At 42.8% G+C, this 27,575-nt stretch overlaps 2 protein-coding genes across 3 annotated transcripts in view; both read right to left on the bottom strand.

Annotated features, from left to right (window-relative positions):
• Positions 1 to 27,575, bottom strand: part of LOC133279422 (transcription initiation factor TFIID subunit 4-like) — a 243,767-nt gene that overhangs the window by 121,697 nt on the left and 94,495 nt on the right. The window contains exon 12 of the mRNA XM_061473128.1: positions 19,346 to 19,471. Coding sequence (XP_061329112.1) covers positions 19,346 to 19,471 — 126 coding nt within the window. The remainder of the gene's footprint in view (positions 1 to 19,345; positions 19,472 to 27,575) is intronic.
• Positions 1 to 27,575, bottom strand: part of LOC133279421 (granule associated Rac and RHOG effector protein 1-like) — a 340,966-nt gene that overhangs the window by 91,159 nt on the left and 222,232 nt on the right. The gene's annotated exons all lie outside the window — the stretch shown is intronic.

Genomic DNA, 27,575 nt, shown 5'->3' on the forward strand with positions numbered 1-27,575 from the left:
TTGTAAGGCGACACAGTGAAACTTGTGACATCTATGGAAAACTGTTGCTCCCAATACCTGAAACATGTAATTGCTTTGTTTTGGTATTTCTTTAGGATTTAAAGTGATCATTGACACAACTCCTAAAGGAATAAGAATCTCTATGCCCTTTCCTATCTATCTTTCTCTGCCTCTTTCTAAGCTGAAGACAAATTGGAAACTTGAAAGAATATTAGCTTGTAAACTTTTTTCCTGCTGTTTAGTTTTTTCATAATATATTCTGATCAGAAGCTAAAAAAATCCGTGAAGAAAATCAAAGGGAGACAGGTTTTAAGGGTAAGAAGACGTATAATATTATTGATATATCTGGAGAGAGCCTAGACTATGATAGGCCAAACAGGACACCAATGACACTGAATTCTCTATCATCTTTGCTTGTTTGTTTGGGGTTTTCTTAAACTGGGATTATTTTTTCAGCTAATATACCACTGTTGTGGTTTAAACCAAACCAGACAACTCGTTCACTCACTTCCCCCCCCTCCTTCTTGCCCTCCCCCTACTCCCGGAGGGACAGAGAGGAGAGTCAAAAAGAATAAAACTCCCATGGGTTGAGATAAGAACAGTTTAGTAACTAAGGTATAACACAAATCACTACTGCTACCACCAATGATAACAATGATAAAGGAAATAACAAGGGAAGAGAATACAACATCTCAGCACCAGCCGACCGATAATTAGCCCCCCAAGCCCGACCAAGCACCGACCCATACCTCCTCCAACCCGGCAGTCTCCCAGCCCTTCCGGCTAACTCCCAGTTACATCCCGGGCATGACGTGCTGTGGTATGGAATACCTCTTTTGTCAGTTTGGGTCAGGTGTCCTGTCTCTGCTTCCTCCTGGCTTCCCCTCCTCCCTGGCAGAGCATGAGGCTCACAAAGTCCTTGGTCAAACCAAAACATCACTATCAGCTCTGTTCCCAAGCCAAAAGTCAAAACACTGCACTGCACCAGCTACCAAGAAGGAGAAAAATGACTGCTACTGCTGAACCCAGGACAACCACTCATATAAAACACGGTGATGATAAAACATACCCAAATTAATAATGAGATTTTTAGATGTGCTTGACTCTTCAACTACGCACATTAGTTTCATCTTCCACCACCACCTACTAATGATTTTGTGCCTGTTAGCATAAAAAGCAGCTTGACAGGATGGAGTAAAGTAATGAGAAACTAAAACTTGGAACATTGAAGTCTCCAGCACATATCGAGAATGTCAACTAAAAAACATTAAAATGTTCATTAAGCATTCTTAATTTTCATTAATTGTTGCAAACTGATCAGATGTTGAACTGAAATGCATCATGTACACAGTCCATAGATGTGATTATGTAGAAAACAGAGTCAACAAACCAGAGCTGAGTCTGGCCTGTCCCTTTAAGACTTTACTCTGGATGTTCTTCATTAAGAGTTTTCTAAAATAATGTATTATCATCTGAGTGATTTGGACACTGACAAATGCTCAAACCTGAAAATTATGATCTGAGATGGAATGAGATCACCTGTTGTAATTCTTTTTGCCTTTTAACCGAGAAAAGCCACAGAACATGTCCCATTACAGATCAAACAAATGAACATTTTGCAGTACTAAGAAGAAACAAATTGAAGATTCAGACTCAAAGTACTTCCTGAAGTAAATAATTCTTCTTCTAGACTCTCAGTCAAGAAATGAGAGTGTAATGTCAAGTATTTCAAAAGATGCAATTTTTATTTATAATTTCTTCAAACAGCAAACCTACATTCCATTTTAATTTTCTTGTTCTGGAAGCCCTTCCATATTGGTTCTAAGTTATTTAAAGTATATTATGAAATGAAAAGAGTACTTAGAATCTTGAATTTTTTTCCCTAACATCACTGGCAATTATTATTACTTTGACTACCTGCATAGCTGATAACAAGGGTAGAAACAGTATCTGCAGCTCTTCATTAGAGATTTGTTCTGTTACTTTGTAATATAAAAGCTAAGTCAACAGCAGCATAAAATTCGTCCCATCTCATTGTAGAGGCTCTGCTTCCTCCTGGCTTCCCCTCCTCCCTGGCAGAGCATGAGGCTCACAAAGTCCTTGGTCAAACCAAAACATCGCTATCAGCTCTGTTCCCGAGCCGAAAGTCAAAACACAGCACTGTACCAGCTACCAAGAAGGAGAAAAATGACTGCTACTGCTGAACCCAGGACAACACTGTAGGAAAAATTAAAGCAATAGATGAAAGTAACATTGCAGTTTCCTGGACTCCATAAGTGAAGGAACAATTCTGAAAGTGCTACAGATTATAACACATTTAAAAGTTGGGCTTCTCCCCCCCCCCCCCCCCGAAACTGACCCAATAAAAGTAAATCTGGAATTCAAAATAATCTGGAAAAACAGAACCCAAAAGCAGACCAAAAAACCCATACGATCTACTCTGTGTAACCTCCAGTTCATTCATAATAAATAAATAATCAAAATTATTGCCGAGGTGAAAACAGGTCCTCAGCACCTGACTGATATTAAATACAGGAAATTTTCAGTAATGAAGATTTAAAATACCAGGTGATGCTTAGATATACAAAGCCAGATTGAAGGTGAAGGTAGAGCTACTTTTACATTCAGAATAATGCAATGGGTTTCTAGTTATTGCTTGAATCCACACCAAATGGCCTTTTCAAAGAGCTGTTTCAAACAAGTAGAAATACAGCTTTACAACGGATGAGTCATTACTGGTATAAGTAACACTAAAAAAAAAAAAAGGAATTTAACTGTCATTTTCTGGTTCTTTTTGTGTTCAGATAAATTTTAATAGTTTTTTTTTAAAACAGACTAAGACTAAAATACCTTCCTACTGACTAGCATGTCAGTTTGCAAAGCAGTAAGGTTCAGAAATAAAATCATCAACATATGGAACCCAAAATGTGTAAAGTATAAGCAAAGACTACTTTACTAATTCTTTACGATCTAATGTAAATTATAAAAGGCTTCGTTAATACCAATGCAACACAGATTAAAGCAAATATAAGCAAACAAAAATATCAAGCTTAACAGAAGTGCCTAGATAAGCTTTAAAAATGTCACTGGCTTCTCTTTACGCTCCATTCCACATACGAGCATCTTTCCCTTCCTCTGAGAAAACTGAACAATTTTGCTGCCCCTCGGCTCTTGAAGTGCTCGTTTTTGTGTCACCATTTTCACTCGCCAATTATGTTAATATCTTACACTTACTTCCAACAAGCTACTGACTAATCATTCATTTTCTTCTAATTCCAGTTTAAAATTTTTCTTCAATGTCGTCTAGTATTTTTGGGTTTGTCTTGTTTTCTCCTTTCCCTCTAACATCCACAACTTACCATGCTGCAACTCACCTGCTTTGTGAAATATATTTTTCCAAAATCTTTCAGTACACCAGCGCTTCCTTCCTCTAAAGCTTTGGAAACACGCACCAGTTACTAAATCCCCCCAACTCAAATAGGTTCAAGGACTTTATCACAACTCCTTTCATTTCCCCTCTCTATTCTTCATGTCTAGATCTCTAAATAAAGCTGGGTTTGTGTAATATATATTCATGTTGATGAATAAACACCTTTAGAAGCAAGCTAGCTTCCCACTGTCATTTTAGAGAAACCTAGGACTGATCCTGACCAGATAACATACGTTTAAATATATTAAATGCTGTCTCCTACTAAGAAATTATTGACCAAACCAGGTTTGTTAAAATTTCTTCCAAGCACAAGCTATTTTTATTAGACCAGACAGCCTGATATATTAATCGTGAAGAATGAAAGTGCTTTCTGTTAGAGAACTTGTTATCTTACTTACCTGAAAGCTGCATAGATCACATTAGGTCTATGGAAATATTAGACTTTCAAAGTATGAAAAGCAACGTATGTTAAACGTGTGTATTCAAAACACATTAGAAATATGGGGGTCTGTTTACATGTTACCAAACTCCCTAGTGCTCCAAACCTCAGCTTTTTCCCCTTGCTTATTTTAAGGAATCCACTCGCGGATGGATTTCATCAGGTCCCATGGACATGTGCACGTTCAGGTTCTTAAAATGGTCTCATACCGGATCCTCTCCTACAGTGGGCCTAAGGTTTTCATTCTCACAATCCCTGAATCTGCCTTCCAAGACCTGGGTGTTGTGGTCAGAGCATTTGCCAGTGAAGACTGAAACAAAGTCATTAAGAACCTCAGCCTTCTCCAAATCCAGGGTAGCCAGTTTCCATACACAGTCTTTCTAATAGTTTAAATTAATTTTAGTCAACTATGTGAAATATGTGTGTGGATACACTCATGATTGGAAAAGCGACAATACAAAACTAACCAGTTAGCAAAACTAGCTACGATTTGCAGTCCTGCATGATGGCCTGCTGTTCCTATTGCACCTCCCCTGCAGGAACTGCCTGCAAGCCTGTAACTTGAAGACAAGCAGTAACTAAGTAGCTAATAAATAAGGAGTATACCACTAAAGTAAACAGTACCCTATCTACAATTAGCTAGCACAGACAAGCTGCTGGTGGTAGATGGCTCTCCAAGTTCCCTCAGGCCTTCTCCAGCCCAACTCCCCCCCAGAATCCCTTTAACCAGCATGCTCCTGTTTGACTCCAGGCAAAACAAAACCAAAATCCCCTTTTTTCCTAGTCACTCACTAGAACAGAGTATGTAACAAAAGGAACATCGAGACAAAGACACCACTATCAGACATTTTTACTATATTATTTCTTTGAAAGCAAAATAGAGCCCGTAATATCCAAGACACATTGGAAAACTTCATAAACCTGCATTTAACACACACTGATAGTCCCAAAGACTTGTGGTCAAATAACGTAAGACTTTTCAAAAGCATGAATATGCCAATTTCTAGAAAGAAACACCTGTCTTTACCACTGAAAAAAAACCAAAAGAGAAATAAAGTCCTTCCTACATCAGAATCAGTTAGGGATTAGTAAACCCAAGTTCATGCAGCAGGAAACACAAGGAGATTGACAGGAACACTGACAAACAGTGATCCAACAAAAGCTTATTGCATGCAATTAATGTTCTACGCAAGGCACGTTACTAACTTCAAACAAACTAACCGCTGTGCTAAAGTTAAGCATGTGCACATGTCCCTGCAGGTCTGGAGCTCAAACCCTTAACTTCTCGTGAATGCGGCCAAACAGGACCCATTTTACTATCTGTCTTACAAAGAAAGGATGCACAATACACACTGTTCATGTAAACTTGTAAACAGTTCTTAACAAAGGTGAAAGGCTACTTTCAGCTCAAAGTTTCAATATATTTGAGCCACAATTTTTAATTTTATCATTGGCAAATTTCAGCCAAATTCTGAAGAGGACTGGACAGTAGAAGACTGGTCAACATATGCGGAAGAAGTTTAATTTCCAAATTTAACAAATGTTTGCTCAAAATACTCTTACAATACAGACTAGATTATAGGGACTAAAAAGCCATCATATTCAATGAACAGCAAAGTTCATCACAATAAATTTGCTTGCACCCCAAACTGCTGATATTTTGTCATTTCATAATGACATCACTTAAGAAAACTGTAGAAGGGACCTGGCTCTAAAATTTGTGCACATAAACACATAATATGCATACATGAAATATTCCCGAATTGAAAGCATTCAAACTCACAGTACAATCTTGGAAGATTCGTGTATGGTAAAAGGAAACCATGAAGGGCCTGTCTTCATTAATCTTTATTACACACTGAGCTTTACTTCAATTTGAACTACTTAAAATGAAGGGATTTTTTTTTACTACACATAATAAGACAGCAAGTCCTGAATGAACTTGTTATGACAGGCTTTTTTTTTTTTTTATATTTAATTCAAGAACCACTCCTTTTCTTATCAACAAAGTTTTGCAAGCCAACATCCAACTGTAGCATGATGCATAGTGGTGGCAAGATATATTTAAGGATCCATTTAATAAAGCTCATACATATAACTTCACATTTTCAAAAGAGAGGAGCTTGTCTAATTATTCCAAACTGTTTACTCTGTGTCTCACATCAGTCAATGTAAAAGAAGCTCCCAGAAATATTTAATTACCCCCTACAAAGAGGTTCTTTGAAACAGTCAAGACTTAACAGAAGCAGAGTTTAGATACTGTTCTTTTGAGATGGAGGGAATGGGGGGCAGGACAGGGGCATGACAGACAAAGGAAACTGGGAAAAACGTTTGGTACTACAATTTACAGCAGGTAAAATAACAAAAAGACCTTACCTTCTGGGTAAGGTAATTATGCCCTGGTTTCAGCTGTAACTGTTTGGGTTTTTTCCTCTCCTTCCCAGTAGCTGGTGCAGTGCTATGGTTTTGGCTTTAGTCTGAGAACAATGCTGATAACACACCAATGGTTTAGTTGTTGCTAAGTAATGCTTTTCAGTCTCTCATGCTCTGCCATCTCCCATCCAAATTTATCTCTCACTCTCCCAAAAACATTTTCTGAAGCAAAACCAACCCCATCTGGGTGCTTACAAATTCTGCAATCGCATCCTACTATAACAGCTGAAATTATGGTCGAAGATCAGTCAGAAGACTAGTGTCAAATTTCCTTTTCTCCTCTTAAAGAAACCAATCCACTACCCAAAACAACAACAAAAAACTGCAAACCCAATGCTTTCTTACCCCTTGCTGAATTCCAATGCAAAATTACCAAATTGGTTTCAAGGCTTCCCAAAGACTCATGCCAATTCCCCGTTCATTTCAATCTATTCTGTATCTTTTCAGTTGATGATTTTGTTAAGTTTGATTATTTAATACCATCCACTCCAATGGCCAAAATATTTCCTTCATTGTCTTATTCTTTGTCAAAACCTGGACTTTGTCTGTTAACAAGGCTCCAAAGTGTAAATAATTAAAACAGAATTTTCACTGTGCAAGTTAAACCTGTTTATGCTTTTCCATACTAGACAATAGATGAGGTACCACTAGCAGGCAATTTTGAAACTTTTCCTAAAATTATTCTCCTGAGTAACTTTAGAAACATGTTGCAAAATAACTTATCAAAATGTGTACAAGAGAAAAGATCACTCTGTTCATCTAAAAGGCACATTAAGAATTTACAGTTATAAATTGAAAAAAAAAAATCTGACTTTTAGATTTAAGCATCTATAGAAAAAAAAAAATCCAAAACAGAAATTTCATTTTAAAATCCAAAGTTTTCTAACGTTTAAACACACAACACTGTCAAGATGAGAAAGGTGCCATGACCAGGGAAAAAACATCTTTGCATAGTGGGTATTTCAGTCCCCAGAGCCAGTTTAATCATTACCCCCTTTGCAGACACAAATATCAACCACCAGGCTACAAACAGACATGAAATGGTTACTGATCTTTATCATGACTTATCAGGGCAGATGGGGCAGATTTTAACTGTGTATGTTTGATAACTGTCATCACAATTACTGCATTGTTTCCACAAAGACTTCGATCTCCTTAGACCACAAGGCAAGTTCATAAAAGACAGAAGAACCTAAGTCCTGAGTAAGGAATTAGTATGTAGAAATTCAGAATAAAGATCTCAACAGTTACTGATATTATTGTACAGGTGGTCTTGCATTTGAGCAGCAACCTAAATTCTACGGAAATAATGAAAAATCTATTATTTTGAATAAAAAGTTGTAACCTGACCATATTTTGCCAAACTATGCCCTACTATGCAAGTCCTGCAATAGGTTGTCAATACTTCAGAACAGAATGGCTGAGAGCCAGCTGAACACTCCATAAAGAAAAGATGCTATCAATGTAAGTTCAGTTCCAAATCAGCATTTTCACTTATATCACAACATTGCAGAAGCACCTCCGAAAAGGTTCACGATGTCTTCAACTTCTCTTTCTAAACAGTCATACCGATCAATTAGCATTGCTCTTCCATGGATGCTTTGTAGTTTGGTTTTGGTTATTTAATACCTTCAGATATTTTTCTAGTATGCCATGTAGTTACGTCAAGCTGTCTCCTAACACTTTCTGGTTATGAAGATGATTTATGAGTTCATTAATATAATTTCCTCAAATCAAGTAGAGGACATTTTTATATTTTTCTTGTAGAATTCTTTAATTTGCTCTTTCTGTCATCTCTAGGAATCAAACATGTTGATCATGTATTTATTTCCTAAATTTTGACTTCACAGGAGTTTATAGTATTCAAGACTACAAGAAACAAAAAAAACCCACAAAGATTATCAAATCATGAAGTCATTCAGGTTGGAAGGGACAACAGGAGAGGTCATCTAACCCAATCTCAGATCAGCCTGTGTAAGGCTTTTTGAAGTCAGGGAAACTGTTTTGAAGGAAGGACTACAAGCTACTGCATTTTCTTCAGTGTCCATTAAAAAAAAAACAACCAAAATAACAAACAAGCAGCAGGATACACTGAAAAGAAAACATGATTCAACAAGATGTATTCATTGAATGAAGGAAACGGGGTGAAAAAAAAAAAAAAAGCATTGCTCATCTCTTTTCATCTAAACACTTAAAGAGTATATACATTATGTGGAAGCTTGTGGAATATTTAAAAATGTGAACATTTATAAATTAAGAGTGAAAAAGGAACAGATTAAAGCAGCCAAATTGAGAAACAAATTTCTGAGATAAACAAGGGTAGTTTTTTGGTTATTTTTATTAAAAAAAAAATAATCTCAATTTCTGAGCATCAATGGCACAAAATCAGGATGCTAAATGTTACCACTGAGCATTAACTTGCTGAGTATAAACTCTTCAGAATACCAATAAAGAATGAAAATGCAACAGAAATTCAGATACTGTCCTGGGTTCAGCTGTAAATTGTTTTTCTCCTTCTTAGTAGCTGGTGCAGTGCTGTGTGTCAGCTTTATTCTGAGAACAATGCTGATAACACACCAGTGGTTTAGTTGTTGCTAAGTAATGCTTATCCCAGTCAAAGATTTTACCGTCTCTCATGCTCTGCCAGTGAGGAGGGGCACAGGAAGCCGGGAAGAAGCAGAGACAGGACACTTGACCCAAACTAGCCAAAGGGGTATTCCATACCACAGCACATCACGCCCAGTATATAAACTGGGGGGTGTTGCAGAATGACTCTAAGAGCAGAACCATAGAGTTCTGGAGGACTGTGCAAGCAAGGCAGGGGGTGGCCCCCACAGGTGGCCGGAGACCGGACCTGGGAGGAGAATGTGGAGGAAGCTGTGGGGGCTAACCAATACTGTTATGCCAAGAAGGAGTGGCTGAATACCACTCCTATATATGTGTGAACTGCGTCACAAATAAAGTAGAAGTTGCTTATCACCCATATTGGGTTGGCCTGTCTGCTTCTCCTCGCCGCTTACAAGTGGCGCCCGAACAGGGACCGGACTACAGGGCCCTGGTCGCTGGGGACCCGGATTACAGGGCCCCGGTCGCTGGGGACCCGGATTACAGGGCCCCGGTCGCTGGGGACCCGGATTACAGGGCCCCGACTAGCGGGGACCCGGGATACAGTGCTCCGACTAGTGGGGACCCGGGATACAGGGCCCCGGTCGACGGGGACCCGGATTACAGGACCCCGACTAGCGGGGACCCGGGATACAGGGCCCCGGTCGACGGGGACCCGGATTACAGGGCCCCGGCCGACGGGGCCCCGGTTAGCGGGGACCCGGATACAGGGCCCCGGCCGACGGGGACCCGGAATACAGGGCCCCGGTTTAACGGGGACCCGGATACAGGGCCCCGGTCGACGGGGACCCGGAACGGCGAGTGAGCGGCGCCGGCGGCAGCGGCCGCGAAGCGCGGGCAATGCTGCTGCGGTGGCGTGACGGACCCGGGTGCTTCGGCTAACCGAAAGAATCCGCCGCTGGGGCGAACCAGACGCTGCTGCGTCGGGAGGCCGATCCGGAGACCGAGGTTACAGGACGACCCAGAAGAAGACGATCCGGAAAAGGCTGGCCATGAAAATGGACCGAGAGGTAGCCCTGGACTTATTACAGTGCTTCTTATAAAAGCGGGGAACTGAGCCCTGAACTTTTTACAGTGCTTTTTATAAAAGCGGGGAATTGAACCTGAGACTCTAAAGCAGCTAGCAGGTCTAGTGGCTAGGGAAGGCTAAGAGATTTTTTTGCAGATCCTAATACAATATTTGAGGAGAGTGAGTGGCGAAAGTTTGGTGGTGAACTATTTGACTCAGTGCTTAATGATTATAAAAAGGCAAAGAAACTCGGTAAACCACGGAGGGAAGTAATGAACTGTATAAAAAGATACAAGGCAGAAAAGAAAACTGCCGCGGTAGCAACGGAGAAACTAGGAACAGACGTCCCCGGTCGGTTGAAACCGGGGGAAGATTACAACTCGTTTCCCCCAACTCGCGGGAGCACAAGGTTTACCCCGCACCCCCCCCTTCCTTTTCTCCCCCTCCTTCATCAGAAGGTGCCGCGGAGGAGGTGTAACCCCCTGCTCCCCCACCACCCCAGTTCCGAAAGTAGGGACTTTGAAAAGGACAGAGAAAGTATATTAGAAGGTATATGCATGATAAATGTCGAGAAATCCGAAAGAAAGAGGGCGGTGCCTCGGCGCCGGATCGATTGCGGCGCCACTGTGAAGCACGCAGTAGAAAATAGGGATCATGCGCGAGCGGGAGATTTAAAGGAACTGCGAGCCTTTCCAACCCACTATGCCCTAGAGTGAAAAAAAAAATTTTAACTCAGTCACGGAGGAGCCAGGTCTGCAGATGGCTACATACCGAACGAGATACACCTGATAAGAAAGACACAGCTGCGAGCAACGGAGACCCCGAGTCCCGAGTTCGGCGCAGGATCAGCCCCCGAATTCCCTGAATCCGAGCCAGATTTGTATCGTCTGCTTCCAGACCCTGACTCTTTGTCTCCCGGGTCGGTCTGCTCAGATTTACTGGCCCTGGAGACGCTCAGTTGTAACAATGGGTAACCAAATATGTGATCATTATTGGGGAATTTTCTGCAATGGGCATCTTTGCATATCCTGTGTTTACTACACAGCAGGGGGCTAAAGAGTGGGAAGCTCTTGATCTCAAAATAGTCAAGGAGGCCTGACAAACAGTGACCACGTATGGGTTAAAATCCTCTTATACTCAAGCTGTATATGTTATGATTTTTTCTTGCAATTGACAGGGGGAGCCCATACAGTTTCTCTGTGATACTCGTGTATTAGAAGTTGGTAAAAATAAGTATGTCCAGGTTTCTATCAACCCTTGGAGACCTCTGTAGATACTGCTGGCCACTTCTTCCAGCACAGGCTGGCCACCTGTGTCGGAATGAGTGTGCATTTTGGTCAGTATAAAAGCCCAAGCCTCATGCGATGTGGGGGAGGCAGAGCCTCTGCGGGGATGCCCGCTAAGGTTGAGACTGCCACCTCGCACTGCAATGATGCTTCTCGGAGCTGGTTTGCTGTTAGTCTCCACAGGGTCCTTCTGCCACGTTCTGTACATGGGACTGTAGGGGGAGAAATGATGGCTTTTGCAGGGACTAAAAAAAAAAAAAAAAAGGGGGGGGGGGGGGGAGAGAGAGAGTAATGATGTTACATTTAACTTTAACCTGTCTACTTCTCAAGAACTGATAACCTGGGGGAGGGGGTATATTTGTGTCCTCCTGCCTACAGGTCCATGGTGACTGTCTGCAAAGTTTGTGAAGCCCTGCCATGAGCTGGACAGACAAATGGATAAACCTGATGCCTCAGCTACAGGAGCTGACCGTGATTACCCCAAGCAGAATGAGATAGAGGAAGAGAAAGAACAAATAACTGCAAAACATCACTTGGGGACAACTGAAAAGTAACATCCTGAATATGTGTGCTTGTAAAGTAGCTATTATTAGAGGTTGTGATTTTGTGTATAAAACCACCTGTATTTACTAGCTAGTTGCTAATAAGAAACTGCACCTTGTATTGTATAGATTTGTCACTTGTAAAAGAGATGTTAGAGTATGGAAATTTGCAGTAGCTGCTAGAAAATGCTAAGGCAAAAGCTAGAAAAATTTTAATACAATGGTAGTGTTATAAAGCAGGTGATGGAACAAATTAAGAGGGGGGAGAATTCCACTGGTAAGAAATTTCTTTGGCTAGTCCTTCACTGCCATCAGCATCTTCAACATGCTGCTGCACCCTGTAATAGTTACTCTGCTAATGTAAATGTGTGTGTGCCTTGCTGTAGTAGTGACTTGTTACTGGATAAAACAAAAGGGGGAAGGTGTGGAGACAGTGTTCTCACAGGAGAATGCATAATTGGTACATAAACTTTGAATAGTCCTGAAAGATACAGCAAGGCCATGAGAGGCCTGAAGAAGCTTAAGCAAGCAAGATAAGAGGCTGGAATTCACCAAGTTAATGAGAACTGTGGACTGTTGGCAAGCTTTCAAGGTTGAGTTCTCACACCTGTGTTTAACCAATTATATGTTAGTCACTAAGGGTCTTCAAAACATGTATCCAATCATAATATGCCAAATCACTGTAAGTGCTTCAGCTGGGGCCTTGGCTCAACTAAGCAGACTGGGTTGCTGAGTTGCTAAGCAGACAATTCTACATCGAAGGCAATTCCTGATTTGTTTTAATGTTGACTCTGTAAGACATGCAACACTGCAGAACCTTTTGTTGTTGGAACAGGGACATGGATGTGAAGAGTTTGATGGAATGTGTTGTATGAGTCTCTCTGATAATGCTAATTCGATGCACGCACAGCTGAGAACCCTGGCTCAGCTTACCCAGCAATAGTAAATGAGCAATATCCTAATAACTAGATGGTTGTCTTCATGGGGCATTACAGGTTGAGTCAAACACTGTTGTTTGAAGTATTGCACTTATGTATCATTGTTAGATTAATCATCGTAGCTATTAGACTTGTTTATAGTTGTGTGATAAAACAGGTGAACAGAATAACCCATAATGCCTTGCTTGCACAAAGAAAAAGGGGGGAATTGTTGCAGAATGACTCCAAGAGCAGAACCATAGAGTTCTGGAGGACTGTGCAAGCAAGGCAGGGGGTGGCCCCCACAGGTGGCTGGAGACCGGACCTGGGAGGAGAATGTGGAGGAAGCTGTGGGGGCTAACCAATACTGTTATGCCAAGAAGGAGTGGCTGAATACCACTCCTATATATGTGTGAACTGCGTCACAAATAAAGTAGAAGTTGCTTATCACCCATATTGGGTTGGCCTGTCTGCTTCTCCTCGCCGCTTACAGGGGGGAGTCACCCAAAAAGGGCAGATAGCTGCTCGTGTCGGGCTGGGTATCGGTTGACAGGTGGCAAGCAATTGTATTGTGCATCAGGTGGGTTTATTGTGTTTTTTTTTTCCCTTCCCTTTTTGGTTTGATACTCTCTCCCCTTGTTATTTCCCTTATCATCATTACTATTATTAGTGGTAGCAGTAGCAGTTTTGTATTCTACCTTAGTTACTGGACTGTTCTTATGTCCTGGGTTCAGCTATAGCAGTCATTTTTCTCCTTCTTCTTAGTAGCTGGTGCAGTGCTGTGTTTTTGACTTTCAGCCTGGGAACAGCGCTGATAACGCTAATGTTTTTAGTTGCTGCTCAGTAATGTTTACTCTGACCAAGGACTTTCTGAGTCTCATGCTCTGCCAGGGAGGAGGGGAAGCCGGGAGGAAGCAGAGACAGGACACCTGACCTAAACTAGCCAAAGAGGTATTCCATACCACAGCACATCATGCTTAGTATATAAACCGTGGGGGCAGTTACCCAGAAGGGCTAGATCGCTGTTCGAGTCGGGCTGGGTATCGGTCGGCAGGTCATGAGCAGTTGTATTCTCTCCCTTTGTTATTTCCCTTTTCATTATTATTATTGGTGGTAGCATTAGTGGTTTGGTGTTATACCTTAGTTACTGGACTGTTCTTATCTCAACCCATGGGAGTTACATTCTTTGAATTCTCCTCCCCACACCTCTGGGAGCGGGAGGAGGAAGAGGGGGGGAGTGAGCGAGAAACTGCGTGGTTATGGGTTGCTGGCTAGGCTTAAACAATGACAGTTCTTTCTGGTGCCCAATGTGGGGCACAAAGGCTTGAGATAGCGACAGATCTGAGCAGAGTGTGTCAAATCATATTTGTGATGAGCATTCATTGTTTCAGATAAATAGTCACTCGTTGCAATGTTCATTTATTTGCTCTCAGAGCTGTTGCGCTTGATCTCAGAGTTTCCTTATGTCAGGTCTTACTTGCAGCCAGTATTTGCTGCCTTAATGTTTATCGGCTTTGGGGCCTAGGGTAAGGTTCTCATTTCGCTGTACTTTACGGTAATGACTTGTGACACAATAGAATCCTTGATCATGAAACTTGGTCTAGCATGCATTCTCAGCACGGCCATCACCTCTATACTTTGGGAGGCATGTAATGGGAATTTCTAACAATTACAATTCTTTTTCCCCCACCTCGGAGGGTCAACCTATGAAGGTGCATGCCCTCACACCCTCTGCTCCCCCACCAGGCTATTTACAGAAGCATTTGAGAATTTTAAAGGTTTTGAATATCCTTTCAAAGCCCCTGAAACCAGCCTGCTCCTTTTGCTGGGAGCCAGCACGTTGCTGAATATGCTGCATGTGCTCTCCCATGGCCATACCACCCTGAGAATGCCCAATCTCACCTGATCTCGTAACTTAAGCAGGGTTGTCTGGGGGTGGATGACGACATAGGAGGACCACTAAGAGATCTTCCCTGAGGCTGGACAGTCATGAGTGGCAGGGTGCATGGGATCGTATAGGCAAGCACCTGGGCCAGTGAGCCCCTCCAGTGCTTTGGAACTTCACCCCTGAACTAGTGCAAAATTTGGAAAAACTAGTAAACCCCTTAGACAAGGTGTGCTGTCAACCTGGCAATACCAGAGAGGAACAACTCACCACAGCGTTCTGGGGCTTGGCCTACAGAGCCCTGCTCAACACTATCCGGTGCCCTCAAGGGTAAAAAGATCTCTCTCAATCTGATGGCAAAACAACAGATGACACAGCTGCTCCATCCCAAGCAACAAGCACAGCACCTACCCCAGCCCCAGTGACAACCACAACAGCTACTCCATCTCCAACAACAGGCACTGCAGCCACTCCAACCCCAGTGACAGACACGGCAGCCACTCCAAGCCCAGTTGCAGGCACTGCAACAGTACCAAAGGACCAATCTGTGCAAATATTACTTGCCCATACAAGCAAGGGGGAAAGCAAACAAAAAGCACAAAAAGCAACTCGTGCAGAGAAGGAAGATGAAGACTCAATGCCAGAACTAGAGGTGTGACATCTGAACAGGAATAACGAGAGGACACAGCACAACAAACAGAGGAAGAGGCAGAACAAGAGGTAACTTCACTATCCCATACCTTGACTGAGATGTGGAATATGCCAAAAGATTTCAGCCGCATTCCAAATGAGCACATCGTCACCTGGATGCTCTGATGCTGGGACAGTGGGGCCGACAGACATGAACTAGAGGGTAAGGAAGCCAAGCAGCTGGGATCACTTTCTAGGGCAGGGGAAACTGACAAAGGGATTGCGAAAGAGAAATGAGTCCTCAAACTCTTGAGGTGGCTTTTGGCAGCTGTGAAGGAAAGGTATCCCTACAAGGATGATGTTATATGTCGCCCAGGCAAGTGGACCATGACAGAGCAAGGCCTCCAGTACCTGAGGGAATTAGCCATTCTAGAGATGATCTATCATAGGCCAGATGCCGGGAATGAACCCACAGATACAGATGAAATCCAATGTACACAACCCATGTCATGGAAATTTACATGCAGCGTGCCATCATCGTATGCCAACTCATTGGCAACATTGACGTGGTGTCCTGGGTTCAGCAGTAGCAGTCATGTTTTTTCCTTTGTGGTAGCTGGTACAGTGCTGTGTTTTGACTTCCAGCCTGAGAACAGTGTTGGTGAAGTCGATGTTTTCAGTTGTTGCTAAGTGATGTTTACCCTGACCAAGGACTTTGTGAGGCTCATGCTCTGCCAGGGAGGAGGGGAAGCCGGGAGGAAGCAGAGACGGGGCGCCTGACCCGGGCTAGCCAGGGAGGTATTCCATACCACAGCACGTCATGGCCGGGGTGGGGGGTGACTGGGAGTTACCCGGAAGGACACGGGCTTCCGGGTGGAACTCGTTTTCTTGGCCGGTGGTATCGTATTCTCTTCCCTTGTTATTTTCCCTTATCATTGTTATAGTTGATAGTAACGGTGGTGATTTGTGTACATTGGTTGCTGGACTGTTCTTGTCTCAACCCGTGGGAGTTGCATTTTTTCGATCCTCCTCCCCGTTCCTCCGGGAGTGGGGGAGAACCCCAGGGGGGGGGGGGGGGGGGACAGGGACCTCGATTGTTGTCAGCTCGGCACCACTCACTGGGAGTGAGTGAACAAGTTACCTGACTGGGTTTAAACCATGACACCTGGAGTGAGGCAGCACCACCAACAGTGGATGAAGCGACTCGTCAACTCCGAGAGTTCAAAGACAATGTCACCCCTTCCATCATTTCAACGGTGGAAAAACTGTCCCAGAAGGACAAACAATTGAGAAATGATCTATCCAGCTCCCCATGTGTACAGACCTGCATCTCAGCTATTACCAGAAGGCACCCTATTGCCCAAGAAGGAAGATATAGGAAGGACACGCCATGGGCCACCCTATGGTTTTATCTTTGGGATCACAGAAAAGACATGAGAAAGTGGGGTGGAAAACCTACCTCACTTCTGGATGAATGGGTGCTGAATTAGAGAACAAGTCAAGGATGATCCTACCAAGAAAGTTGCTGCTCCAGTCTCCAGTGAGTAGTTTCCCAGATGGAGTAAAAGACGTAATTTTACCCCAATTCCTATGAGAAGGAATGATAATCTCTTTGTAAAAGAAGTAAAAGGAGAGCCTTATGGTTGCTATTAGAGGAGCCCTGCCTCCAGCCAGGTGGAGGAGAGGGACAATCAGGTTTAATGGACTGTGTGGACCACATGGCCTGGCACATCAGTCCCACAGAAGTATAAGGCTCTAGTAGACACTGGTGCACAGTGTACCCTGATGCCATCAAGTTACCAAGGGGTGGAACCCGTTTGTATTTCTGGAGTGACAGGAGGATCCCAAAAGTTAATTGTACTGGAGGCTGAAATCAGCCTAACTGGGAAGGCGTGGCAAATGCACCCTGTTGTGACTGATGCAGAGCTGCAGAGGATCCTTCTGTTGTGGGGTTGCTGAAGTTTGAAGAACAGTAAGCATCAATCGCAACCACAGCAGCGCACCGGCGGCAATACCGTGCCAACCGAGACTCCCTCATTCCCATCCATCAGCTGATGTGCAGACAGGAGAGCCAAGGACTGATCAGCAGGAACCGCTCACCCTTTAATAGACCCATATGCCTAGTGTGAAACTCTAACGGAGAGGGGAAACTAACAGTAGACTATTGTGGCCTGAATGAAGTCACACCACCATTGAGTGCTGCCGTACTGGACATGCTAGAACTTCAGTATGAACTGGAGTCAAAGGCAGCCAAGTGGAATGCCACAAATGATATTGCCAATGCATTCTTCTCAATTCCTTTGGCAGCAGAGTGCAGGCCACATTTCACTTTTACTTGGAGGGGTGTGGAGGCAGTGTTCTCACAGGGGAATAGATAATTGGTACATAAACTCTGAAAATCCTGAAAGATACAGCAAGGCCATGAGAGGCCTGAGGAAGCCTAAACAATCAAGACAAGAACAAGTTGGATTTCACCGAGTTAATGAGAACTGTGGACTGTTGGCAAGCTTTCGAGGTCAAGTTCCCACACCTGTGCTTAACCAATTATATGCTAGTTGTAAAGGGTCTTCAAGACATGTATCCAATCATAATATGCCAAATCACTGTAACTGCATGTAAAAAACAGTCTTTAAGGGGTTAAGGCTTTGTAATAAATGGCTTTTGTCTGATCATATTAATCTCTGACTGAGTCCATATATTTTCTGCGGCAGAGGGGCATCCAGTACACTTGGGATTGACTGCCCCAGGGGTGGAAACAAAGCCCTACTATCTGCCATGGACTAATCCAGACTGCACTGGAACAGAGGCAAGATCCGGAACACCTGCAATACACTAATGACATTATCGGGTGGGGTGATAGAGGGGAAGAAGTTTTTAAGAAAGGGAGGAAAATAATCCCGGGAAAAGCCGGGAGCAGCAGCAGGAGTCTCCTAGAACTGTCCTCACGTCACCATCGACTGAACCGGACTTCCTTCCAATTGTCACCCCAAGAAAGAATGAACTTTAATGAAACCAGATGAGCTCAGCAGTGACCAGATGAGTTCAGTGGTGCCGTCAGCAGGCAACAGTCCAACACTACGCACTGTCTCTTTTTCTGCTGTCCTGAAAGACTGTTAGGACAGGTGAAACATGACGTGGACTGAATGAACTCAGCGAACTTTATAGGGATGATCCATGGACTAAAGAATGATATCTGTCTATGTGTGTCTGTGTATAAATATATAAAGAGAGAAAAAGGGATGATATATTGAAAAATTTGGGACATGAGCATGATCTCAATGGTATCGAATAAGGGGTGGATACTGTCCTGGTTTCAGCTGTAACAGCTGTTTGTCTCCTTCTTAGTAGCTGTTGGAGTGCTGTGTTTTCAACTTCAGTCTGAAAACAATGCTGATAAAACACCAGTGTTTTAGTTGTTGCGACATAATGCTTACTCTGATCAAAGACTTTTCAGTCTCTCATGCTCTGCCAGAAGGAGGGGAACAAGGAGCTAGGAGGAAGAAGATACAAGACTCCTGACCATTGAAATACTCTTGAAAGAATATTATCTTAGTTTGTTCTATGACATGTATGAAATTTCAGTCTTTGGAATTAAACACAGACATGGATCAATAAAATAATGCAGTTATATAGAGGAGGAACAGCAAGAGTGACACACACTATTTAAACTAAAAAAAATGAACAAAATTTTAAAGGAAAAAAAGAGAAGTCTAGAAACTCAGTAACTATAAAGCCTCAAAAAAAAACCATCATAAGAATTTACTGAATTGTGTTTAAATACTGGAAGTGCAGCCTAGGATTTTCAAATGGCATGGAAACCCTGGCATCTATTAAATTTTAAAGGCAATTGTGAAAATTATTTCAGGAAGTTATTTTGACTATGTTAACCATTGTCTCCTATACAACCAAGAATTCATCACATTCAGATCTGTATCTTGAAAATGCAGGACCGTTCCAGTCAGGTAGGTCTGAAGTCATCACAGATAAGATAGTATGACTTAATGAATTTCAGTTTTGAAGTCACAACAACAGTATCTTTTTGTTATTAAAAAAAAAATCTATTTATGAAACAGATTTCATGAAATTAAATAACTGTTTTAAGATTATGAAGTGTTAAATAGTTTAAAAAAAATAGAGCAAAACAGATACCTTGGCAGCCTTCAGCAAGATTTCCCTCTCTTGTTCATCTTTCCTTTGCTTTTCTAAACGCTCCAACTGTTCAAAAAACTTTAACTGTGATCGGACATCTGTAGCTTGTTCATACCACTCATCATCCTGTAAAACAACAACAGCGTCTTACAATACATTTTCATCAAGACTACACATTTAAAGACTATACCTTAATATCTTTCCATTGTACTAACAGTAAAAAAAAAAATAGAATTTTTTTTTAAGCTCAGGGGAATGCAACCAGTCTATGGTTAATAATGTAGCTAAATTTAATATCTAAGATAAGTGAAAAGACAAAGATTGATTTATCAGCACCAGAGACATCAAGGAGTTAAAAACAAAGCAAACACACTTAATGGTTAAAAATCCCTAAGATGCTTAACTTTATTACTGAACAATCCTAGACACAGCATATAAGCTTGGTTATAAACTGCAATACCTGTATTTCTACTCATCTTGAACTATTAACAGACATAGTCAAGATGCAGCATTAAAAGATAAAAGAATTAAAGCTAAAAATTGGGTTGAATACAAGCCTTTAATTACTATTAAAATAGAGGAACTTTATGACAACTAAGAGCATGCAAGCTTTCCTAGTACCCAATAAAAAGAACTTATGACACAAGTAACAGGGGGAACACTCAGAATGTCAGTCAGAACAATAAGTTATTCATATTACTTCCATCTAATTTATCTGCTTAATATTTTCCTTTCTGGCTGCAATGCTATGAAATCAAATAAAACCATTAGCCAAGAAATTTACAAAAGAAAATAAAAATGCTACAGTTCAATCCGAGACAGCACTGTTTTTTTCGAAGAACCTGTTAAAACTTTATTTTAAATGCATCTTTAGCTTAGCATGGACTAAGTAAAGTGTTATATTCTCAGATGCCATCCTAGAGTGAAGGAAGGAGGGTTTTATCACTGTTGAAGCTGATGAAGAATTTTGGAAAGAAACAAACAGATTTACTTTTTATCTAACATAGCAGAATATATCTATCGATTGCAAGGAAAGATGTAAGTGTAGGCAGCGCACAGGCATAGTGCATTTTTTCTTTTAAATCTATTTTTCTAACACATCAATGCTGATACTAGTCACATATCCCAGTTATTTTTTCTTGAAAATGCCAGATATAATCAGTTCAACTTTGACTCAGGTTAGGGAAAGAGGTGGGCAAAGGTACAGTCCAAAGCTGTTTGCCCAGGCTTTCATTCAAGGGGGAAAACAAACAAAGCCCAAAACAAGCATAAGAACACCAAACCAGAGCTACTCAATGCATATATACAATAAAGAAATCTAAACACAGTTTAGACACAACACACACCAATGGCGTCCTGGGTTCAGCAGTAGCAGTCATTTTTCTCCTTCTTAGTAGCTGCTGCAGTGCTGTGTTTTTGACTTTCAGTCTGAGAACAACGTTGATAACACCGATGTTTTCAGTTCTTGCTCAGTAATGTTTATGCTGACCAAGGACTTTGTGAGTCTCATACTCTGCCAGGAAAGATGGGAAGACGGGAGGAAATCTGACCCAAACTAACCAAAGGGGTATTCCATACCACAGCACGTCATGCCCACGATATAAAATGGGGGCAGTTATCCGGAAGGGCTAGATCGCTGCTCGGGTCAGGCTGGGTATCGATTGGCGGGTGGTAAGCAGTTGTATTCTCTTCCATTGTTATTTCCCTTATCATTATTATTATTGGTGGTAGCAGTAGTGGGTTTGTGTTATACCTTAGTTACTGGACTGTTCTTATCACAACCTGTGGGAGTTATATTCTTTTGATTCTCCTCCCCATCCCTCCAGGAGCTGGGGGAGGAAGGGGGGGGGGGGGTGGCAGTGAGCAAGCAGCCACATGGTTCTGAATTACCGGCTGGGCTTAAACCACAACAGTTCTTTCTGGCACCCAATGTGATGCACAAAGGGTTGACATAATGACAGATCTGACTGGAGTGTGTCTAATCATATTTGTGATAAGCATTCATTGTTTTGGATTAATAGTCACTCTTCACAATGCTGATTTACTGGCTTTCAAAGTTTTTGCTCTTGATCTCAGAGTTTCAGCATGTCATACCTTACTTACAGCTGGTATTTGCTGTCTCAGTGTTTATCGGCTGGGGGGCCTGGGCTAAACTTCTTGTTTCATTGTACTTTATGGTAAAGACTTGTAATACAATAGACTCACTGATCATGAAACTGATCTGGCTTGCGTTCCCAGTGTGGTCACCACCTCTGTACTTTGGGAGGTATATAATAGAAGTGTTTAGAAAATGCACATCTTTTTTCCCCTCCTCGGGTGGTCAACCTGTGAAGGAGACATTCCCTTACCTTCCCAGCCCCCTCACAAGACTATTTACAGCATCATTTGAGAGTTCTGAAGGTTTTGAATGGCCTTTGGGTACCCTTGAGACCTGCCTGCTGATTGTGATGGGATCAGCATGTTGGCACGCATACAGAGTGTGTGTGCTTTCACAACCATTTTGTCTGGTCTTGAAAGTTAAGAAGGTTTGAATTTGGGTCTGCTCTAGGGTTAGACAATGATATAGGAGGACCAAGAGATTTTCCCCGAGGCTGGACAGTCATGAGTGGCAGGGTGTGTGGGATAGTAAGGGCAAGAATCTAGGCCAGTGGGCCCCTCCAGTGCTTCGGAACTTCACCACTGAACAAGTACAAAATACAGAAAAAATAGTAAAACGCTTTAATGAGGTGTTTTGTTATCCTGGTCAAATCAGAGAGGGACAAATCATGGCAACATGCTGGGGCTTGTCCTATGCTTACAGAGCCCTGATGAACACTATCCAGCAACATCAAAGGGGAAAAAAATGTCTCTGGATCTGATGTCAAAGCAACAGACAACACAGCTTCTACAACTCAAATACAGCAACTACACCAACCCCAGGGACAAGTATAGCAGCTACTCAAACTCCGAATGCAACACAGTATGCAGCTAATCCAATTCCAAGCACAGCAACTACACAAATCCCTGTGACAAGTACAGCAGAAATCCAAACCCTGCCACCAACAGACAGTGCAGATTCTGGTGCTACTCAAACCCAAGCACAGTGCCTGCACCAATCCCAACAACTGATACTGCAGCGACTCCAACCACAGTGATAATCACTGCAGCTAAACCAGAGGACTAATTTGTGCCAATATTGGTTGCCCCTGTACGCAAGGGGAAAAGCAAAAGAGGCACAAAGAGGAAGCCGCACAGTGAAGAAAGATGAATTAATAATGCACTTACTACACAGGACAGCAACTGAAAAAGAGTTATTATTATGAGAATCAGAGGAAGAGGAAGAAGAAGAGGTGACTTCTTGACCTTGGACCTCAACTGAGCTACGGAATATGCAGAAAGATTTTACCCATCAACCAGGAGAGCACATCATCACCTAGTTGCTCCAATGCTGGGCCAATGGGGCCAATGGTCATGAACTAGAAGGTAGGGAAGCTAAGCAGCTGGGACCACTTGATAGGGGAGGGGGAACTGACAAAGTAATTGTGAAAGAGAAATGGTACCTCAGCCTTTGGAGGCAGCTCTTGGCACCTGTGAAAGAAAGGCTTCTATACAAGGACGATGTTATGAGTTGTTTGGCCAACTGGACCATGACAGAGAAAGGCATGCAGTCTCTGAAAAAATCAGCCACTGTAGAGACAATCTATCACAGGCCAGATGCCGGGAATGCATCAATAGATCCAGATGAAGTTGAATGTACACAACCCATGTGGTGGAAATTAACAAGGAGTGCACCATCATCATATGCCCACTCACTGGCAGCAATAACCTGGAATGACATAGTACCACCAACACTGGATGAAACGATTCGTCAGCTCTGACAGTTCGAAGACAATCTCACCCCTTCCATTATTTCAGCTGTGGAAAAAATGCCCCAGGAGTTCAAACAATTGAGAAATGATCTATCCAGCTCCCAATGTGTACCAATCCGTGTCTCAGCTATTAACGAAAGGTGTTCTACTGCTTAAGAGAGAACACATAGAAGGTATACACCACGGGCCACCCTATGGTTTTACCTGTGGGATCAAGGAAAACACATGAGAAAGTGGGATGGAAAAGCTAACTCAGCTCTGGAGGAGGGGATGCGTGAATTGAAGAGAACAAAGGTAAAGGATAATCGTTTGGGAACTTCTGATCTCACTGGAATCCCTCCTGCCCTTCGTGGTGTCCTCCAGATTGAAAATACCATTGAAACAAATGTGAACAGAATCCTCCATGTCACAGCTCAGGACAAGGGCACCAGGAAGAAGAACAAGATCACCGTATAATGAACTGTCAGAAAGTGAAAAGCAATATACCTTGTTTACTGATGGGTCCTGCCATATGGTGGGAAAGCATCGGAGATGGAAGGCAGCTGCATGGAGTCCCCAATGACAAGTTGCAGAAACTACTGAAGGAGAGGGTGAATTGAGACAGTTTGCAGAGGTGAAAGCCATCCAGCTGGCCTTGGACATTGCTGAACAAGAAGAGTGGCCAGGACTTTATACTGACTCATGGATGGTGGTAAATGCCCTGTGGGGGTGGTTGCAGCAACTGAAGCAGAGCAACTGGCAACACAGAGGTTGCAACCATCTGGGCTGCTGCACTATGGAAAGATATCGCTGCTTGGGTGCAGAACTTGGTGGTGAAGGTACACCATGTAGATGATTCTGACGACGTCAGTACTGACCAGAAAGTTCCACAGTGTCATCAGCAGGCAACAATCCAGCACTGCAGTCTCTCCTGCTCTGAAAGACAGTTACAAGAGATGGAGCCTGACATTACGGACCGGATGAACTCAGGAGCTTTATAGGGATCGGTCCATGCAGTAAGAAATGATCTCTCTCTCTTTGTGTGTGTGTTAATACATATATATATATGACGGCAGGGGGTTGGAACTAGATGATCTTAAGGTCCTTTCCAACCCTAACGATTCTATGATTCTATGATAGAAGAGTGATGGTATACTGAAAAATGTGGGATCTGAGCATGATTTGAATGGTATGGAATAAGGGGTGGATACTGTCCTGGGTTCAGCTGTAGCAGTCATTTTTCTCCTTCTTAGTACCTGGTGCAGTGCTGTGTTTTTGACTTTCAGTCTGGGATCAACGCTGATAACACTGATGTTCTTGTTGCTAAGCAATGTTTACTCTGACCAGACTTCCCGAGTCTCATGCTCTGCCAGAGAGGAGGGGAAGTCGGGTGTAAACTTGGCCCAAACAAGCCAAAGACGTATTCCATACCACAGCACATCATTCCCAGTATATAAACTGGGGGCAGTTCCCCAAAATGGCCAGATCCTTGCTCGGGTTGGGCTGGGTATAGGGCAGCAGGTGGTGAGCAGTTAAAATTCTCTTCCCTTGTGTCATGTTTTAAGCCCATCCAGTAATTAAGTACCACACAGTCTCTCTCTCACTCCCCCCCTCTTCCTCCCCCCCCCCCCGCTGTCAGAGAGATGGGGAAGAGAAATGAAAGAACGTAACTCCCACGGGTCGAGATAAGAACGGTCCAGTAACTAAGGTATAACACAAAACCACTACTGCTACCACCAATAATAATGATGATAAGGGAAATAACAAGGGAAGAGAATACAACTGCTCACCCCCTGCCCACTGATACCCAGCCTGACCCCAGCAGTGATTTAGCCCTTCCGGGTAACTGCCCCCCATTTTATATCATGGGCATGACGTGCTGTGGTATGGAATACCTCTTTGGTTAGTTTGGGTCAGGTGTCCTGTCTCTGCTTCCTCCTGGCTTCCCCTCCTTCCTGGCAGAGCATGAGACTCAGAAAGTCCTTGGTCAGACTAAACATCACTGAGCACCAACTAAAAACATTGGTGTTATCAGCGCTGTTCCCAGACTGAAAGTCAAAAACATGGCACTGCACCAGCTACCAAGAAGGAGAAAAATGACTGCTAATGCTGAACCCAGGACAGTATCCACCCCTTATTCCATACCACCCACGACATGCTCACATCCCACATTTTCAGTATACTACCACTCTTATATATATACATCAACGCAAAGAGCAGGAGAGAGAGGGATCATTCCTTAGTACATGGACCAATCCCTATGACGCTGCTGAGTCCATCTGGTCCATGATGTCAGGCTCCATCTCTTGTAACAGTCTTTCAGAGCAGGAGAGGCTGTGTGCAGTGCTCATGCTCTTGAATAACCTGGGTAATAGTGTCCATTGCTAAGTCCACCCCTCGATCATGAGTCCATCTCTATGTTGCATCTCTGTCCTGATGGCCTGAAGTGTCATGGGCCCACCAGGCTCAAAATAATTCATCCTCCCCTTCAGCAGTTTCTGAAATTTGTCCTTAGGGACTCCATACAGCTGCCATTCCAAAGCACTGGAGGGGCCCAGTGGATTAGGCACTTGCCCATAATGTCCCACACACCCTTGCCACTCATGACTGTCTAGCCTTGGGGAAATCTCTTGGACCCCCTATATTGTCGTCTAACCCTAGACAAGACCCAAACCCGACTCCGCTTAACTTTTGAGATCAGACAAAATGGCCATGGAGAATACACACTCTTTGTGCCAACATGCTGATCCCCATCACAGTCAGCAGGCAGGTCTCAAGGGTACCCAAAGGCCATTGAAAACTTTCAGAACTCTCAAATGACACTGCTGTACTTGTCACTGGGGTTGGTGTAGCTGCTGTGCTTGGAGTTGGTGTAGCTGCTGTACTTGTCACTGGGGTGTGTGGGAATGTTTCCCTCATAGGCTGACCACTCAAGGAGGGGAAAATAAATGTGTAATTGCTAAACACTTCTATTATATACCTTCTAAAGTATAGATGTGGTGACAACACTGGGAACGCAAACCAGATCAGTTTCACGATCAGTGATTCTATTGTATTACAAGTCTTTACCATAAAGTACAAGGAACAAGAACCTTAGCCCAAGACCCCCAGCCAATAAACACTGAGACAAAAAATACCGGCTGTAAGTAAGGTACGGCATGCTGAAACTCTGAGATCAAGAGCAACAACTTTGAGGACCAATAAATCAGCATTGTGACAAGTGACTATTAACCCAAAACAAAAAATGCTTATCACAAATACGATTAGACACACTCCTGTCAGATCTGTTGTTATCTCAAGCTTTCATGCCCCACGTTGGGGGCCAAAAAGAACTGTCGTGGTTTAAGCCTAGTCAGTAATTCAGTACCACGCAGTTTCTCTCTCACTCCCCCCCTCTTCCTCCCCCAGCTCCTGGAGGGATGTGGAGCAGAATCGAAATAACGTAACTCCCACGGGTTGAGATAAGAACAATCCAGTAATTAAGGTATAACACAAAATCACTACTGCTATCACCAATAATAATAATGATAAGGGAAATAACAAGGGAAGAGAATGCAACCGCTCACCACCCACTGACTGATACCCAGCCCGACCCAAGCAGTGATGTGTGCCTTTCGGGTAACTGCCCCCCATTTTATATCATGGGCATGACGTGCTGTGGTATGGAATACCTCTTTGGTTAGTTTGGGTCAGGTGTCCTGTCTCTGCTTCCTCCTGGCTTCCCCTCCTTCCTGGCAGAGAGTGAGACTCAGAAAGTCCTTGGTCAGACTAAACATTAGTGAGCACCAACTAAAAACATTGTTGTTATCAGCGCTTTTACCAGGCCAAAAATCAAAGCCACAGCGCTGTACCAGCTAGTAAGAAGGAGAAAAAATGACTGCTACTGCTGAACCTAGGACACCTTGTTACTTCCCTTATCATCATTATTATTGGTGGCAGCAGTAGTGGGTTTGTGTTATACCTTAGCTACTGAACTGTTCTTACCTAAATCCGTGGGGTTATATTCTTTCTATTCTCCTCTCCGTCCCTCTGGGAGCAGGGGTAGGAAGGGAGGGGGGAGTTAGCGAGCAGCTGCGTGTTTCTGAATTACCAGCTGGACTTAAACCATGAGAAATGGTCAATATCATCTTGCTTTTACACCAGTTTAACAGCTGTTAGCATCGTAGATTATTTCAAATTTATCAATAAAGATGTTTGCTTTATTTGAATTTCAAACTGATTTGCAGATTCTTATTTAAAGTTCCTCCCTGATTTATGATATCTAAATAGTTCTAATTTTCCTCAATAATTCAATCACTAACAATAGAATCAGAGTAGCATTTTATCTTGAAATGTTCTTTTTAAAGAGAACATAAATGTTTAATTACAGTGAAGAATTTGCAGCTGAATTCTTTATTTGCTGG

The sequence above is a fragment of the Pezoporus flaviventris genome, unplaced genomic scaffold, assembly GCF_033815535.1.
Source record: "Pezoporus flaviventris isolate CSIRO_AGI_PZ_B2104156 unplaced genomic scaffold, CSIRO_AGI_Pfla_v1 ptg000077l, whole genome shotgun sequence".
Lineage (NCBI taxonomy): Eukaryota > Metazoa > Chordata > Aves > Psittaciformes > Psittacidae > Pezoporus > Pezoporus flaviventris.